General features: G+C 52.1%; 1 protein-coding gene across 4 annotated transcripts in view; it reads right to left on the reverse strand.

The window, feature by feature from the left end:
• Nucleotides 1–18,391, reverse strand: part of EPHB2 (EPH receptor B2) — a 129,867-nt gene that overhangs the window by 37,596 nt on the left and 73,880 nt on the right. For all 4 annotated transcript variants that reach the window (XM_064497064.1, XM_064497063.1, XM_064497066.1 and 1 more), the window contains exons 4-5: nt 15,216–15,371; nt 14,029–14,364 (exon numbers count right to left, since the gene is read on the reverse strand). In XM_064497064.1, the coding sequence (XP_064353134.1) occupies nt 14,029–14,364; nt 15,216–15,371 (492 nt within the window). The remainder of the gene's footprint in view (nt 1–14,028; nt 14,365–15,215; nt 15,372–18,391) is intronic.

The raw sequence follows: 18,391 nt of genomic DNA on the forward strand, positions 1-18,391 counted from the left end.
ACATAAAGAACATCCAAACTGGCTTAGTGGTACCTGGTGACACTCTCATCGCAGGGTCTGCTCCAGCTCCGACAAAAGTGTCAGGGACCTTTGGGTACCAGTCTAAACTGTGGTGTAGAAAGAGCTTTTCTGCTATGGGACACCGTGGAGTGACAAACACAGCAGAAAAAAAACTGCCGGAGATTTACACCTTGTGACACACGATGAATTCAGCTGAGCAAAGACTTCCTGATGGCAAAAATCTCAGAGTATTTAAGCTGACTTTCCTGAACTGTTGTTTCTGCACAAACTATACGCAGGTTCCCTCCATTGGGTTTCTGAATATTTCAAAGCAAAGACACAACACACTGAAAAAAGGAGCGAAAAAAAAAAAGTCTCTGTTCTGCCAGCCTGCTTTGAGCCAAGATCTTTGCAGCACCTCCCAGAGCACAGCCTGGCTGCTAAAACCAAATATTCCCTGGCAGCATTTAACCCGGCCCTGTGGGATCGGTCACCTTGTTCCACAATCGGTGACTCCTCTTTGTTCCCTTGCGACAAAAGAAACGGAGCTTCAGCGATCCTTTCCAGGTCCAGGCTTCGCCCAGCACCAACGACACTCCTTTATCGCTGGTTTGCTTGGTTCTCCCTTATCCCATGAGGGTGTTTGAGTTGCTATGAACGGGGAAAAGGGATCTTCGGAAAGGGACCTACGCCGTGACACACAAAGCAGATGGGATTTGGGGCATCCCAGCCCTCACGTTTGATGTCACCCACGTGAACGTACACGCAGACGGGATCCTGATGGTGCCTCCGGGTGTGTGCATGCAGGATTCAAAAAATAAATAAAGCTGCATTTCCACAGTGGAGGGAAACCGCCTTTTCTTGACTGAAACCCTCAAACCTCACATCGCTTGGAGGTAAAATGAATCATTCCTGTCCTTGAAAGGCCCAGACTTTTCCAAATCCTCTTGTTCATCCGGTGCTGCCTCGGATTCTTTGGATAATTCTTAGTGGAGTCCTGTGGCTTCTCCAAATTGCTGGAGACATAAACGAAGCCAAAACCACTGCTGGAGTGTAAAATACACTTAATGAAAACCCACTGGCATAAAAGGGTAGGTGACCTGTCCCCTGCTGTAACAAAACCAGAACGCAAGCGGGAGAGACGATGACCATCTGTCACATTATAGCCTCTCTGGGCAGAAGCACGGGTGAGATGCTAGGAGTACTGTCACGGTTTTGATCCCAACGAGCACAGCCAGCCCCTTGTCTACGCTGGGGCTTGGGTCTTCTGCAGTCTAACTTAACCCAACAGGCTGAAAACTGGAGCTGATCAGGGAGAACCGCAGCCCGAAGAGCTCTCAAACGCTGCTGCACAGCGGAGAAGCTTGACTGCACCAGCGTGATACTTCGGGCACCTACTTGGAAAGACCTGGATCCTACGTCCTGTTGACTGGCTATTTCCCAGAAAACTCTCAGACATCCAGTGGGGCAGGAACCGAAAGTCACACCTCGATTTAGCAAGAGAAATACCAGAGCCACGAGGCTGTTCAGCCCATTGAATGTTTAACCGCTGCGTATACTGCGCAGAGGGTAATGATTCACTCACACGCACGAGTTAAAGTCTCGCCAGCATCAAGGTGGGTCTGAAAGGCACCCTGAGCGGGTGCTCTAATCTAACCAAAGAATAACAGGAAAGGAGAGGACTCTACTTTTTTTCTGTCTGTGTTTTGTACTATAGTCATGCTCCAAAGTCTGCCAGCGAGACAGACGTGACCTAGGCACCACGATGCTTCGGTCTGTCTCAGGACAGTGCTTCTGGCCTAGCTAATCAGCTTAGTCTAGGTGCCTAATTTATGTGGAGCTGAAGTTCAAGGGACCTTACTGGGAAAAAAAAAAGATGAACCTAGAGGCTTGTGTGCCTCCAATTGTGTGCCCGTGCTTTCTCCGTACCTTTCAGCTCCTCTCAGCTCCCAGCAGCACCGAATCTCGGCAGCACTGGTGGGATGGGACCGCTGAAGTCCCTAGTCCAACCTGCTCACAGCAGGATTATCCCCAACCCCAGATCAGGGCAGCTTTAGCTTTGTTTAGCCACGTCTTTGAAACCTGCCAGGATGGGGTTTCCCCAGATAAGACTCTCTTTATATTAGTATCTGTTAGTCTGTATTGATCGGTTCCATTCCCATTCCAGAAATAAGAAAAGAAGAATTTTTGGTTATAAAAAACAATCCTGCTCTGTCCCATTACTGTAAAATAGTTCCCTCCTTGTCCTGCCTCCCAGTGACTCTAGTTGAGGCACATTCAACTTTTCAAAAACCATTTCTCCTAAAGACTAATCCCAAAATTTTGGTCTGGTCCCTGACTGTGGGACTCAAGTTCTTCCAGCGTTCGCTTACAATCCGTAACAGAGATGCGCTACCCTCAGGCACCGCAGCAAAGCCTCCCTGTCCCTCAGTCCTGCATCTGGAGTCCATAACAGTGCTGGGCAGAGGAAGCTGAGACGAGGACTTGGCTCTGCTTCCCGACCTGGAATTACTGCTGAAGGATGTGTGAACCGGAAAAAAATTTCTGTGTCAGTCCCCTGAGGATGCGTGAATGGGGCAGAGCCTCTCTCACTGCTCTCTACCAGGTATGTCCAGATAACTAAGAAATAACAGTTTGCTGAGAAAAGGGATCCTTATTTAATGCATTAGTGGCTGTGAATCTCTTTACAGATTTTTATCCTCGTTTGAAAGCACGTCCAGGTTTTATTGTGATGGAGCTGTTCGGCGAGGATGCTACGGCCGGCAAGCTAATACCTCCATGGGCAAGGACCCAGCCAGCTCCATGCCCACCAGCCTCGCAGGTCGCTTAAGCAGTCTTTGCAGTCTCTGCAAAGCTCAGTGTCAAAACTGAAACCCTGCCTGGCATAGCTCCATGATAGCAGAGGTGGCTTAACCATTCCTGGTCCCTCCACAGGAGATTTTCAATACTTTAATTAAAAATTGGCTTAACCTGAGGTATGTACAAAGTTATATGTTGGTACCATTGCTCAGTCTTCAGCTTGCTATAGCCGGTATTTGACTTTCATACCTAATAGTTACTTCTTTTTGCTCTACCTGCTGAAAATGATAAAAACACTAAGGGAAAGAAGGAAAGGGAAGAAAACAAAAAAGGAAAGAAATCCGAGTTTTCTGAGAGAAATAGGTACATGCAAAGTGCAGCAATACCCCAAAGAAGGTCATGCCGACTGCAAAACCCAGGGCAGCTTGATGAGACATTGCAAGAACATGTTGATTTTGCAGCAAATTGCAAAAAAACTTCCATAACATCCAGGCCTGAACATCTGCACATGGCTGGCCACTGCCAGAATCCAGGCAGTGATTTAAATACAGCTGAAATGTTTGTGGCTGACCCTGTGCATGTGTTACACGTAGACATCCAGTTTTCTTTAAAGACTGCAATGATGAAGAGCCCACCGCGTCTCTTGGGAAGCTTTCCTCATGGTTACTTACTCTGTTCTAAAGTGCACACATTATTTTCAGGTTGAAATGTATGGCTTTCCAAATGCTGGATCTTGTCTGCTTTTGCTAGCTAAGCTAAGAAGGAGTTTTGTCCCTATGGAAGAAATGAAAGATCATAACATTTTCTTTCCATCTTCTTTTCTATTACCTAAGTATGGTGAGTTTTTTGAGTGCTTCACCAATTTATCAGCCCACAGATCAATCTGATAACTCTTTTCTGAACCTCTTCCAATTTTGTGAACCTCCTTTTCAAATATAACCCCCAAATTGATCTCTGAAGCCAGCAACCGTCTCCCTGAACTACAGAGACAGCATCCACCTCCTCGCTCAGGTCTGATATCCCTCTGAGTGCATCCAACATGATGCTTCTTTGGCTCAGTCCAGTCCTCAAAAGACTCGTGCAGAGCTGCTATTCCCTTTCTGTTGTGTATCTTCAGTCTTGCTTCACCTCTGCAAGAAGGATTTTCATTCTTTCGCCTTTCCTAACGGCAAGCCCAAGAGAGGGACAAGTGCCGTTTTTTTCTGTGCCTTTACGCTGTATGCGCAACCCTTCTAGAAGGATGTGGGTGACGGGGAGAGCACAGTCTTGTCTCTAATGCTGATACAGGAGCATGACTTTTGAAGCCCCAACTGCCTTAAGAAAAGTGTATTTTGACTTGTAAACCAAACACATTGGAGCTGGAAAAAACTAGGACTAAAATCAAAGAAGCCAACAGGTCCAATGGGGAGAAGAGCACTGTGTTTTGAACGGCTGCCTTCACTTCTTGCAGGGTCAAAGCAAACACCTCTGGGCCCAGGCTGCTTCGGAGCTGTTCTGCATTCCCTATAACCCAGGGAGCAGGGTGAGAGATCCTAGATGCATCTGAAATCAGTGCAACTGGTGAAACCGCTGTGTAAAGCTTGGGGCAATTCATGATAAAACTGACAAAAAGCAGCAAGGGGGCATCACAGAATGAAGAACTGCATGGGGTGAACGAGAACTAAATAAGCCCATTTTTCTCCATGGTTTTATGCCTTGTTCTCTAGAGAGCCCAAAGTGACCTCCCTGCCTATCCCACCACTACCTTTTGGCCTTTTTTCTGGCGGGGGGGGGGGGGGGGGGACAGAGTGTGTCACTGCAGCCCCTGGACCACCTGCCAGAGGACCCCAGGACCTTCCTCCAGCTTCTCTTTCACGACGTGGGGAACCGTTTGAAGCACTGCCAGTTGCAATCTGCCCCCCCAGTTTGCACTTAGCCCCCTGCCTCCTTCACCTGCCAGGCCTGCAGGACTCGGTCTTGCACTCCTTGCTGCCAGCGGGTCAGGGCTGTTGAGGTCCCGCTGTAATCAAAGGGTCTCCACTCCCTCTCTGGCTTAGCTGCAAGAGTCAGGTTACAGGCAGCAAAACCCCTATCTCTGATCACTTTAATACCGCTAACCCATGTCATGTCAGACAGAGTCAACATTTGCTCTGGAAAACAGTCATGACAGAGCGAGAGCAAAGCCAACCCGGCCCATGGCCTCTCCTCAGGAACATTTTGAAATTATCCAGGGAAAAAAAGAGGTGAACAGCTGGGAGTTTTCCAGCATCTCCTCAGAGCCTTTCTGACAGATCTTGGTCCCTGGAGTGTCAGGTTACCGGACTGGGAACTGCTTTTATTATAAGAGGGTCAGCAGGGAATTCTGGCATTTTCAATTACCCACATGCAGAAGCGGCTGTGATGTGGGGTCAGGATTAACTGCGTGACCCCCGGCTGAAGACAGAGTGGCAGGGAAATGCACCGTGATGCTGCAAGGCACCAGCGAGTCCAGAGGCCAAGGGACAGGGCAGTAAGTGGGTAGACGCGGGGGAGAAAGCTGCTGACAGAGCATGGGGCAGTGGATGCCGGAGCTCCTGCAACTGCCTTGCAAAAAGAGACACGTGGAAAACCTCTGCGAGAGGTGGGCAAGCAATGTCACCCCCCCGTCCACCAGTGCATTTCTCCAGGCATTCAGCCTTACTGGGTGACCATGTAGCTCCAACAAAGCCGAGAGACCTACACAAGCGGGGAATGGGATCCCCATCAGCATCAGAGCAGGACATTCCTCAGTGCAGCGCCCCAGGGATCCAGGAGCAACATTTGTGTTTCAAGCCCTGGACGACACAAGAAACTTGTTCTGCTGAGACTAAAGGGTGGCTTTTGTGCAGCTGTGAGGAAGGTGCTGCGGTCAGATTTGGAGCAAGGGCTTCCCAGACCCTGAAATCATGGGGCCTGGTGACATCTAGGCTGGGATCCAGGCTCTGGCAGCGCCCCAAAACCGGTTTTTCGAATGACAGAAGCACACAATGCCTCTGTGCAAGGCTGCACACAGGTAAAACACTCGTGCCTGCCTCCCCGCAGGGTTTAGGTGGAGTCCGAAGGATAATCTGTCAGGGATTGCTGTAAAGGTCAGCCCCAATTTCTGTCCTGGGGTGTGTGGCTGAAATGCCCAGAAGGCAGAGAGAGCAGAGCTAGGTCAGATTTCCTCTGCTTCTTCTACTTCAGCTCCCTTCCGAAAGTTTCGAGGACCCGTTTCTTAGACAAGGAGTGAAAAGCCAGGACAAATTGCTTTGTGCTCCCCTGCAGTCCCAAGTGCCTTGCCCCAGTGCTCACCCCAGGGACCTCTAATCCAAACAGGTCCTCACTCCTTGCCCTGAGATGCTCCAGACCCACACGGCTCCCAGAAGGTGACTGGCTTCTTACCATCACCGTGCAATGGTCCAGCTGCCCCATGTTCAGGTCCCATTGCTGATCTCAAGGCCCCAGTGCTTCATGCTCCCAGACTCCCATGAACCTAGCTGTCCAGTTTAAAACTGACCTCTTTGGTTTAAAACCTTCTCCATGTTCCTCTTCTCCAGGCAAAGCCACAGACTCTCGGCCATTTCATCAGCTCAGGTTTCCACGCTGCCTTTTCTGAGTACTCCCCTGAGCCCTCCTGGACAGCACGTGGATTTTGTTTCTTGAGGGTCCACTTTCTCTTCATTGTGTCTTAAATTCCTCTGGCTGGACCACCTGGAGGCTGTGCCACAGACCTTCACGGTGCCACTCTACAGATCCACACTAAAATGTGCTGTGTACCTTGTAGCTGCTGTCGTTAGTGGGTGCTTGGGGGCCTCTCTCAACACCAACCCTACTGGCTTCAAAGCAGCTCCAAGAGAGGAGAGAGAAGGTAACGTGCTTCAGGATGCTCCAAAGGGCAGGGACTCTTTGCCTTCAGGCAGAGAACAGATTTCAATTTGGGATGTTTTCCTCCAACAGGAACACTGAAAGCACGATGAGGAATACTCCGACGAGGAAGGGAAGCTTTTTCTGATCTGGCTGTGTGGGAGGCTGGACCCGAGACCTCCAGGGCCCGTCCCCCAGCACTTCTGCGTTCGCGGTTCTCTCACCCCACCTCTCTGCCACTCTCCTTCCCCTGCGATTGCATGTTCAGGAGCCAGCTATTTTTGAAATCAATTATCTCCAGCAGAAATTGGGGAAAGTGATGGAAAGTCACAGAGATGACAGCACTAGGGCTATTTAAAAAACAACATTCACCTTACAGCACAAAAAGCCACAGGGTTGGGAAATCCACTGGAATTGCAGCGCTACAAAAGGCTGGCATTTTACAGCTTGGGAGAGTTTTATTTCATAGAGTCCTGGCCTATGGCTGGCAAGGTGGCACTATCAGACTTACACCCGTGTTGTTTGTGTGTGTTGAGTGTCTGGAAAACTTCCCACGAGGCCAGTTCTCCAGCCTCTCCAGTTGGTAACTACAAATGCCGGAAAATCTTAAAAACGCAGTAGCGGAGTCCAAAGCTGGGTCCTGGCTCTGGCCCCACTTGAATCAACGCAGCCTTTGGTGTAGATTACAGCCTTTACAGCAGCTCCTAATGCCACAAGCCCCGTAACTTGGCTCAGGCAGATGAAAGCTTTTGGCTGTCTTTAGGCTCTTTGTTTAACTGACTTTGCAGCCTTCGTTCGCCTGCTGCCACCCTGCCCACGGAGAGGGCAGGACTTTGTTCGCAGCGCCGGGAGGAGACGCGCCACCGGCACTCCGGAGCATCCCGGCATCCAGCGATGCAGCCCGCTGGAGCGGGTACGGGGCCGTTCGGCGCCAAGGTCATCCCACCTCCTGGCCCGCTCTCCGAATTGAAACCCTGCCTGTTCCAAACCAAGTGGCACCAGGACAGCGCTGGCAGAAAGCAGGAGAGCTGGCAGGAGCCAGCCCTCCGTCCCTCCAGCTTGCCCCCCACATTTTCAATAAAACAGTATTTCCCCAGAAAACGCCAGTTAATTGCAACCAAAACTGTTCCTAGAAACATACTGATTTCGAAATTTTGAACATACAGAACTTGGACCGGAGAAATATTTCCTGATAAAAGCTTGGAAGAGTGATGTCTGCTGCGGGGCACCCGCTTGGACCCACTGAGCCTTGCTAATTTGAGACTGGGCTTGGTCCCTTGCCGTCTTTCATGGCAGACTCTGCCAGGCTGGGGAAATTTTGGAAATCTCAGCTCTTTTCTTCGGGAAAGAACATTTCCTGCCCAGCCCTACCAATGCAGCAGCCTCCTGCACACGTACCAGCGGCAGTGATGAACACGGACTGAGCTGGGGGATATAGGGGACCACTGCACCATGGGGACTCTGAGATGGACCGAGGGGCCACCAGCCAGCCAGCAGCATCAACCTGGTTTCATCCAGCCATGCATTATGGTCCACGTAAAAGCACCACTGACCAGCATCACCCCCAAGTGCACGCTCAGCTATTTGAGCACTGTGACCCTGAACTGCTTGTGAGCGGCACATGTCCCCGGGTCCAGCCTGCTGTGGGTCTGGAGCCCCACGTACCTGCCTCTGGCATGTCCACCTGCCCGAGCGCTGGCACTCACAGCCTCGTGCGCAGGGAAGCCAATTAGCAGCCCAGACTGTGTTTGCCAAGTACAACGGGAAAGATAAATCACCCCTTCCAAACACGTAAGCAAAAGGTGAGCTGCTGAGCCACTCTGTCAGCTCCCAGGACTCGCGCGCAGCAGCACGGTGCTGGGAGAGGGGAGGCACTGGTTCACCAGAGGGGACTTCCCACCCCATCCATCACGGACAGGCTTTTGTTTTCTGCCCAAAGTCATCTCCAGGTGCTCTGGAGCAGGTCTCTGAAGCCCCAGGCGGGTGTAGGAAAAATGATCCTGAAACTCATGGAGTAATTTATGCAACTGGGAAGCCTGGGAGTCAGCAGGTGGAGGAGCCCGCAGAGCTGGTAGTGGGAGGAGCAGAGCATCTGCTAGGAAAGCTCTAGCAATGCAGCTCGTTCCCTGCTTTGCCAACATCCCCCCAACTCCTGAAGAGCCGGCAGCTGGCCGGCTCTCACCATCTGGGGGCCCTGGCTCTGGGATGTCTCCCGTGGGCAGAGGAGAAGGTATCCCAGCAGGACAGGGTCCCTCCCCGGTGCTCACCGCAGGCCACCGCAAATCTCCGCAGCCAGTCGGGAGGATGCAGCGAGGGTGACAGGCTGGGTCATAAAGCGAGAGGAGGGCAGCAAATGTCGAGCAGCAGCAGGTTTTAGCGGCGATGGCCCTGTGCAGGAGGCAACCAGGGTGAATGTGGGATGGGGGAGGAAAGAGAAGAGGGTGCAACACTGAAGAGTAGTGGGAGAGCCCAAATAGCAGCCTGCAGGGCTGTGGTATAGATAGTGCTGTCCTGATACATTGCTGAGGGCATGGCTTGCTCTTGGAGGGACATTCCTGTCTAGGCAGTGTCCCCAGACAAGCAGGTCAACTTGCTGCTTGCATCAAGGAAAGGGGGGAAGAAAAATGCAGCAGGGAGCTGTTGCATTTGCTGGTGAAGCTCATGGGCCATGGCTACAAGGGCGAGTGTTTTTTTTTGTTGAGGTTGGAGGAAAAATCCTCTCTGGTGCCATGCAGCTCCCCGGATGAAGAGCCACCTCACCTTTGCTCCATTCCTGATGGCTGAACTCACCAGGCTTTGCACAAGCACCAGACTGGACTCAGTCCAAGCACAGGCCACTCAAGACAGACAGCAGTGCAGAGCAATGGCCCCCATGCTTGCTTTTGACCACTGACACTGCCAGCTGTCCTTGAGTTCACAGGCACCTCTGAGTCTTGTGAGGACAGCCCTGTCCAGAAGACAGTGCCTGCTTGTGATACGAGCATTTGGGCAGTGAAATACCCTTTGAAGCAAAAGTTCATACCCTCGTGACATTTGGCTCTCCTTGGCACGAACCCACGGCAAAAGCATGTGCTGCACATCTCCCCAGCCAAAGGACCTCTGTCGAAAGATACTACCACAAAACATCACCCAGAATAATAACACAGACGAATCAGAACAGGTTATTTGGATGCACAGAGAGAGAGGAAGGATATGCCACTAAACTCTGCTTCTGTGGATGCTGCTTCTGATGGGTTTATCAGGAATGTGTATCTAGTGACACACTAACTGGCAGTCATGCTGCCTTGGCTTCTCCAGAGTCTGTTTATAGCTCTTTTGGGCTCTGTTTGCAGCCAAGAGCCTCTGACACTGGAGTTAATCCTTCCTTCTTTTCCTGTGTGACATAAGAGTCCCTAACAAAAGGGATGCATTCCAAAAAAGCTGGATGTTTTCGTTCTCCGATCACTGGGAGGCCTTGGATTTGTCTCTGCATACTTGGAGGACAGTTAAAAGTGGGTGGAAACTAACTCTTCTCAGCCAGCGTAGATGGCTTATCAACGGGGCAGTGGCCACAGATACAGGCTGGAAATTAGGAAAAGCATCTTCCCCAGAGAGGTGATGCAGTCCTAGGACAAGTTATCGGAGAGGTGGGGGATCTCTGTCCTTGGGGGTTTCCAAGAACTGGCTAGAAAAAGCCTTGCCTGCCCTGACCAACCGTTGGTGATAGTCCTGCTGCAAGCGGGAGGCTGAATGAAAGACCCTGGTGGCCCATTCCACCAGCTCTTGTCAAACTGTCCAGATTTTTTTCATGAACTCAGGAATTAAGCCAATTGCACAGATTTAAGTCAGTGTGAAGCACTCTGCTCAGCATCGGTATCATCTGTAATACGTGAATTCAGTTTTAAACAAGGCTGTTGTAAGAAGGCTGGCACTAAGCAGGGACTTGTACCGTATCCAGCAGAAGGCAGGTAGCACATGCCCTTGACTCAGTGCCTCCCGTTATAATTATCAGAGATCCGCAAGATGATGTAAAATCAATCCTGGCAAAATGTTCATAAAGAGTCCAAAATGGCAGCGCTGGGAACCATAACAGCTCCACAGAGCAACGAGCACAGCTTGATGGCTAAGCCCATGAAAACAATTACGAGGTTATGTTTGGGTCTCGAAACCAAAATGTAGGTCTTACTTGATGAATGGGAGACAGCATCTAGCAAAACAGTGTCTGAAGGGACCACGACGTTGTCATAGAAACCACCAGGGTATGAGCTCCCCGCACGGCTGAGCGAGGTAGCGCGATCTCTGGATGTGTAAAAGGGAACAGTGACTGGAGAAAGGAAAGTGGTTTGTTTGCAGGGGAACTGCTGCTGGGTACAGTATATCATTCAAAAAAAATGATGGTGAAGAATATGAAAGTGTCTGAAAAGAGCTACAGAAAGAGCCACGTTCTTGCAAAGCCACCTAATACCAAGCAAGGGTGATTCAGCTCGGTCTAATTACCTCTTATTTTTCTTTGAGAGAACCAATTCACGGTCTGTATCTACATGAGAAGAAATGTCCCACTACCACAAGGCAACAGCAAAATAACTTCTAAGGATGTAAAGCGAATATTAGTGAAATCCAAGTTGCACATTTTAAATGACAGCAGTAATTAATCACTGGAGAGCGATACAACAGCAATGACTGTCGCTGCCTTTGGAAGAACAGGAAAGTGAACTGTAGGTCACCTTCCTTGACCTAAAGCTTCCCTTTTGGGACCACTGTCACCATACCACCATGCCCACCTGCAAGTGCCATTCCTCTGGCCACGCTCAGTGCCTGCCCTTTGGTTGCTCTACGGGGATGATTTTCCCACTCTCACAGCAGCATTTTCCTGGGGTGCTGAAGAATTTTGGATAACTGAAGGTTACAGATGTCACTTGCTGGTGACATGGCATCTCTCCTCGCTCTAGAAAGCACCAAACACAGCAGTTGCAGCCATGCCCTAACGGTGGCCACTTTATACCTGGGTGAACCAGGGCAATTTTGCTTTGCTTTCTAATGCTGGCTTTCAATGCACAACCTTCTCATTCATGTGCAGATGCCAGCTTGCCATTTGCTGTCTGCGCACGCCCCTCAACTCCATCTTTTATGGCTTCCCGTCTCCTCCAAGCCTTACGTCAGCTGGTGCCTCGGTGGAGACAGCCCTTCTTTATGTGCCTGCCCCAGCCTGACATGCGCCCAGCACCACGCGCCCGCTCAGCTTCCAGCCCTGAGCTCCCGCCACACGGATGCAAGAGGCACAGAAGTCCGGCCCCGGCTCTCCGGCAGGTCCTCCCACCCCCTGGGCTGGGAGAGCCCCCAAAGTCCAGCAGACCGCCAGCAAGGAGATCTGCGACTGAGCTGGAGGCTCGACCCAGAGCCTCCCCTTGCAAAAGCAGATCCGCCGACCACGGCCGCGCCGAGGGGGGCTGTGACCATCGATCCCCCCTCATCGCCTCCCCTCCCCCTGGCCGCTCTCCTTTTACTACAAAACCCTCCATTCTCCTCGTCCCAGCTCTATCTTTGTATCTGCAGCTTCTGTTACCAACTGCTAATGATCTACATCAAGGCTGCCAGGCGGTGCTGAGTGTAAGCAGAAGAATTCAGAGCCTCTAATTACAGAGGAATTAGCAAGCAGACAGTTACTGTTTAGTGCTAATGAATAGATACATTAAGAGAGACATCACACAGGCTGAGAAGTGTGAGCCCTGATAATAAAGGAGTGTCACAGAAGGAAAACACAAGGGGGAGGATCCAGGGGACTGGAAAAAAAAAATCCATCTGCAACTTCAGCTCTCGCTTTGCCACCGAGGTGGAAGCAGACACGCGCAGCGCATTAAGGTAACGACGACACTACAGAGCTGCCACGTGTGAAATCCGAATGTTGAATAACTTATCCATCATGCGGGAACAACGCTGGGGGGGTACGGAGACACCTGCGAGGCAGCAGCACCACAGCACACCGTCTCCACCGGCCACAGGCCGTTCCGTAGAGGAAGCTGCACCAACCCACCCTGCCAGACCAGTTTCCCTCCCAGTGTCACGTGTGGACATGCTCCTGCTCCTAATCAAACCACGGTTCAATGCTATGCTAAATCCGCCTTTAGGCTTCTTGATACCATATTAAAAACACTGTAGCCCCATGACTGCTGAGTTAACGTAAGACCGGTGGTCACTCTAGCAGTTCCTGTGTCAGCACAACACTTTTGGAGGTTACCTCTGTCTTGGCACTCTCCATGCCCAACCAGGTATTGCCTGTCTATATTGCTGTCACTTTGCATTAGAGCAAATGCCATCTGTCCTCCTGCAGCCAGCCCAAACCATGTCTCATGCGCTCCAAGCCGTTCCATGGAAATGCAGTAGTCTGCTGCTGCCCAGGATAGTCCTGAAGATCATGTAGTGTCTGGGGCAGCCTGGAGCACGTTCACACTTGCCACGTGCGGATCGCACGCATTCAGGCAGAGCGCAGAAACCCACCTGTTCCCGCACATGCTCACACCATATTGGTGTGCTTCCACTGTGCAATCGGATTAAGCAAAGACTCAGCCCAAATACGCACTCCAGTTCCAGATGGCTTCAAGCTGGACCCAGGGGAAGCAGGATGGACCCTTCCCTGATTAGCAGGTTGTCAGGGCATTCTGCCACCACCACAGCTGCTAGCTGGTGCCTGCTTGTGAATCTCCCAGGACGCTGCACTACCAGCGACCCTGACATGTCCCTTCCCCAGCAAAGCCACCGCTGCACAGGGGAAGCGTACACACTCCCCGGGCCAGCGCTGTAGCTGGGGACTCTGAGTGAAACCCTTCCAGCTCTGCTGCTTGGTCTTCCTCACCAAGAGCCCATGAGCACTGGAGATGACTTTGCAGTGAGATGGCACATGATCTGCCTGGAACGGCTTTCCAAATAATCTTCCCGTTTATTTGAGTCCCAGCTCTTCTTCTGTGCAGCCTTCTTCTGTGCCGAAGATCAGCTCTAGCTTTTGGGCAATAAGCCATGATTTTTCTGCAGTCAGGGCGGAGAGTGCAGCTTGTGTCAAGATGCTCATGCTAATTTTGTTTGCTCCTCAGGAACCAAGAGCCATAATAGGGCCTGCAGCATGGCTGCCAGCAATGCTGAGAGCTGCTGCTGTGTCTTCAATAGCACCAGCAGCCAGTGGAGCTGGATTAGAAGTATCTTTGGGGTGTGCGCTTGCTGGCAACAACCTTGGAAACACCATCGTGCAAGACACACACTACGCCACATCCCACCCCATCTTCTCTCCCGTGAAAACCCCACTCACCCCACACAGTTTCACCCAACCCCTCTTGGCCAGGGGATCAATCTCAGCCCCCTACTTGCCCTCCCTGGCGTCCCAGCCCGGAGAGATGCGGTGGCAGATACGTCTCTTACCAGCTTGGTTGGTGGTGATATTAACAGAGGCGAACTGCGGGGAGAAGGGGCTCTGGTCGGTGACTCCGTTGACAGCCTGGATCTCGAAGGTGTACTGCGTGTGGGCGAGCAGGTCGCTTATGTAGATGCGCGGCTCCGTCAGGCCCAGCTGGCGCGGGGCGAACTGCACGTTGTCCCCGCAGCGCGTGCAGGCCCCGCGGCCGGAGCCGCAGCTCTTGCAGATGATGTTGTACACCAGATCCTCCCGGCCCCCGGAGTCCCGCGGCGGGGTCCACTCCAGCATCAGGGAGGTTTCGTTCACGCTGGAGATCACAGCCTGGGGGGCAGACGGGATGGCTACAAAGGGGAGAGAGGAAGAGGTGTGAGCCCGAGACCTGCCCATCACAGACCTGTGCTTACCAGTGCCCCCAGTTTTAGACGGGAAAAGAGAGACTGGCATCTGGCAAGGCTACTCCGTGGTGTACTGCCTTTGTCTATGCCACAGTAGGGCACAGAAAACTGATTTAATGTCACCCTCCTCCTCGGTCCCAGCACGGGGTGTGAAGCCAGCTACCCCCCAGCAGCTCTTTTAGGCCAGCACCAGCTCTCGGGCAGGGCTGGTGCTGGATGGGACCAGTCATCTGTCCCGTGCCTCCTCCTCTTCCCTTGCCCCAGACAAGACTCGGCTCTGCGGGATGCACGTGCTGAGCCCGGGTGCTTGGTGTCAAGGACATCTGGAGCAAGCCGAGCAGGTCAGACGCAAGGGTGGGAATAAGCCCTGCCTGCCTTACCCAGGCCAGCCCCTGCTCATTTGCTCACGTGGCTCCTCTGACAAAGTTCATCGCTATTTTTACAGCGTTTCTGATTCCTGCTCTCTGCACTAAACCCCTGGGTGCAGGGCTGGCATCCTGGCCCAGCCCCCGGGTGAAGTCACCCCAGGGCCTAGAACAGCACAGAGGAGCCCAAATTTCTGTCCTGTTTGCATTTGCAACGCTTGCAAGCACAGACTAGCGAAGGGTAAGGAGGAGCCTGTGCCTGCAAGGCCAGTCTGGAAGAGGCGCTCTTGGCCCACCGGCTAGGATTAGCCTCCGAAAGCCCTCTGAAATAGAGGGGGTGGGTTGTTAGGGCATCCCACAGAGCTTTGGCTGACTTGTGTCTCCTCTGCCAGCCCTGTGCACCCCCTCCCCAGTTGCTCAGAGCCCACATACTGGTGCACGGCATGTCGACAGGATCAGCATCTGCCCGGTAATATCCGTTCCGGCACACGCAGTTAGTGGCCCCTTCCGAGGTCGTCCGGCTGTTGATGGGGCAGTGAACGCATCCTTCGTCCCCTTGGCTGGCCTTGAACGTCCCTGATGGGCAGCCTGGAAGGAAACCAAAAGGAGCGGTGAGAGGAGAGCCCCAGCCCGCGCGGCGAGGAAAGAGTGCGGCAGGGGAAGGAGGGCTGGCGGGGGCCGCCTGGAGCCTCGCGGAGCCGCCGGAAAGCACCATTTGGGGCTTTGCAACGTCCAAAGCCAAAACCTGACAATTTGAAATAAACAGAGTGGAGAAAGAGCAGCTGGGTTGAAGGCCCCCAAGAAGGCAGGCGCTGCTGCTCGCTCTGGCTGCAGAGATGGGGTTCCCACGCAGGCGCCTTTCCCCCCAAACCCTAGCACAGAGCAGCTTCCAGTTAGTAAATTTTAGGATTTTAAAGAGGATTTTTAGCCACGATTGCATAAGAAGATCCAAGTGGCTGTACCGAGTCCGCCCAAAGTCCACAGTCACCAGAATCCTCCCTCCAACAGCAGCAGCCCAAGCATCAGCCTACGAACGGGGCACACACATTTCCCAGAATACTTTCCCAGCCTCCAACAATTTAGTTCAGGAACTTTCCAAGAAGGCGGCAGGCTTTTTGCACGTAACATCCCTTTGAGGGACGCTTCTTCTGATAAGCTATCCAGTCACTTTTTTTATTCCATGCAAACTTTTTGCATCCATGGTACCCTGCAGCAGGGAGCTCCGCAGAGCAATCGCATGCTGCGTGATCAGCTACTGCCCTTTGTGTTGAAGCTGCCAGCTGCCATTTCATTTGATGCTATCTAACATTTGCACTGGCAATGAACAGTCAATCCTCATCCACCTTCTCCACGGCCCCCAGGATTGCATAAACCTCTGTCATACAAGTTGCATAATAGGATTCTCTATTCTGTTCTTTGCTCCTTTCTCATAATTAGTAACATCCAAACTCTTTTCGAACCACCACTGAGCTAACAGGACCACCTACCATAGCCCCAGGGTCTCACTCTTGAGAGAAGGTGATCAGCCTGTCACTCTGTGTGTGTGTTTGTGAAGTTTGGGTTGTTTTCCCCCATTTACATCACTTTGCGTACATTGAATTCCAATCGCCTTCTCGTTCCCTGGTCACTCAGACTCATGAGGTCCTTTTGCAATTCTCCGCCGTGGGATTCGGGCTGCTTGCTTTCTTCTAGAGCCTTTGGTGAGGGACCTGCCCTCCCGCTGGAGGCAGGACTGACCTTGCAAAGCAGTGCTGACTCTTCCTAAATGCATCATATTCATCTAGGTGCCCATGGATGCTCCTCCTTACACCGTAGGTTCCTCTTGCTGATGCTGTTTCCCATCATGCCATCATGGTGCTTAGGTAGCTTAGACACCACTGCAAAGCTCTGAACACTGGAAAGTCCTTTCCAGGGCAAAGGATCAATGCCAGGGTAAAAAACTTGAGTGCAAGCATTCGTGGGCAGGACTCTCCGTGCTTACGCCTGGTTGCGACTTAGGTTCCCGCGCAGCGTGTAGAGCCTGGGGGCGGCAGGTGGTTTCTGCACTGAAACAAGTTAAACAAACTTCTACTCCGACTCGCTGCCAAGGCGTCCGGGAATGAGGCAGTTCAGAAAAACAGCCTGGGAAAAACATGCACTTGGGGCTGCCGTAAACAAGTGCTATTACTGGGAAGTAGCTATTTTTTTCATCCAAAAAAAGTTTTTTTTCAGTTTTCATCTCCCTTCCCTCAAAATTATTTTGAGCTCCCAACGAGAGAAAAGGCCTCCAGAGAAAGACCGTCAGCTGTCTTGCTTGCAAAGTCCCTCTGTCTCCTAAAGTAATGGGATCTGCTGAAAAACTAGCCTTTCCCTCATTTTACACTCCTGCATCTTCCCATCCTTGCTGTCCCTTATCCCCCAGGCTTTTGACTCATTTTCTGACCCTGCTCCCGGCTGGTCTTTCGGTACAAACCCATCACAGAGGGTGTGAAGCTGTTGGGAGAGGTGACAGCTGAGCAGTTCTCTGTTACGGAGAGGTGATGGTGGCTCTGTAGTTAAAATGATAACAGGGTTCCCCTACTAATACCAATTTTTCAAACACGGTAAGACCAAAACACATAATTGCTCTAGTCTGACATTCAAGGCGAAATATAGGGTCATTTGATCCAAGATGTTTGGAGATACAGGCTTCCTCCACCTTCCCAAGGCTTATTTTAAAAATAACAGCTTTCCTACCAGGCTTCTTCTGCATCAAGATTTGGATACTTCAGGAAGATACTCGTGCTGCTGAGATGTGGTGGCTGGCCCCAAGGGACAAAAAAAGCAAAGGCATTCCTCCGGTTTTGCTTGGCACAGAGAGCAGAGCAGGGGGATCTGCAGACCGGGCTGGCCGCACGTGGCCCGGGCTGAGCAGGATTGACCCCGGCAGTGCACTGAGCTGAGCGAGGGGCTGCTCCCATCAAAGCTGCTGTGCAAAGGATGCTGCTGGTACCTGGTGTCCCAGCTGGAGATGTTGGGCAGCCCTTGATTCGGTGGCTGGAGCGAGCTTCATTCCCAGTCCGCAGCATGGTCTGCCCTCCAGGAAAGGTGGCCGGTGGCTGTCCCCTGGGATGATCCACCCTGTCCCCAGGCATCACCTTGCCATGGAGCCCCAGGGCACAGGGACGCAACGTGGAGCGGAGGTGCCATGAGGAACCCATCCCGCTGCCTCTCTCTAGCCTCCTTTTTAATTAACGCAGCGTGAGCTGAGCAGCAACACCGGCTCCGAACAGGCTCCTGTGCACTGACAACTGCCCTGGCCTTCGGAGCCCACCCCGGACCACTTCTGCAAACAACTCAGAGCAAACAGCTCCCTCCTGCAATAAAAGTCTCCAAAACGGCACCTTAAATCCACGATAATGGCTCTGATGAAGGGTCCTCCTCAGCTCTGTTTGCCTGGCTTTGTTTCTCCTGGCAGCCCTACTCCACTCAAGCAAGGCTTTTTTAACGGCTGATGGAAAACAGGCAGCCCCGGCTTTGTCAGTTAGGACCTACGGAGAGTCTTAAATCCCTGGTCTTATCTCCCAGCTGCCTTCCTTCTCTTTGCAGGGCCTGATGCAGGGGACAGGCAGGCAGGCTCTGAAGCCTGA

This window comes from Dromaius novaehollandiae, chromosome 24, assembly GCF_036370855.1.
Source record: "Dromaius novaehollandiae isolate bDroNov1 chromosome 24, bDroNov1.hap1, whole genome shotgun sequence".
NCBI lineage: Eukaryota > Metazoa > Chordata > Aves > Casuariiformes > Dromaiidae > Dromaius > Dromaius novaehollandiae.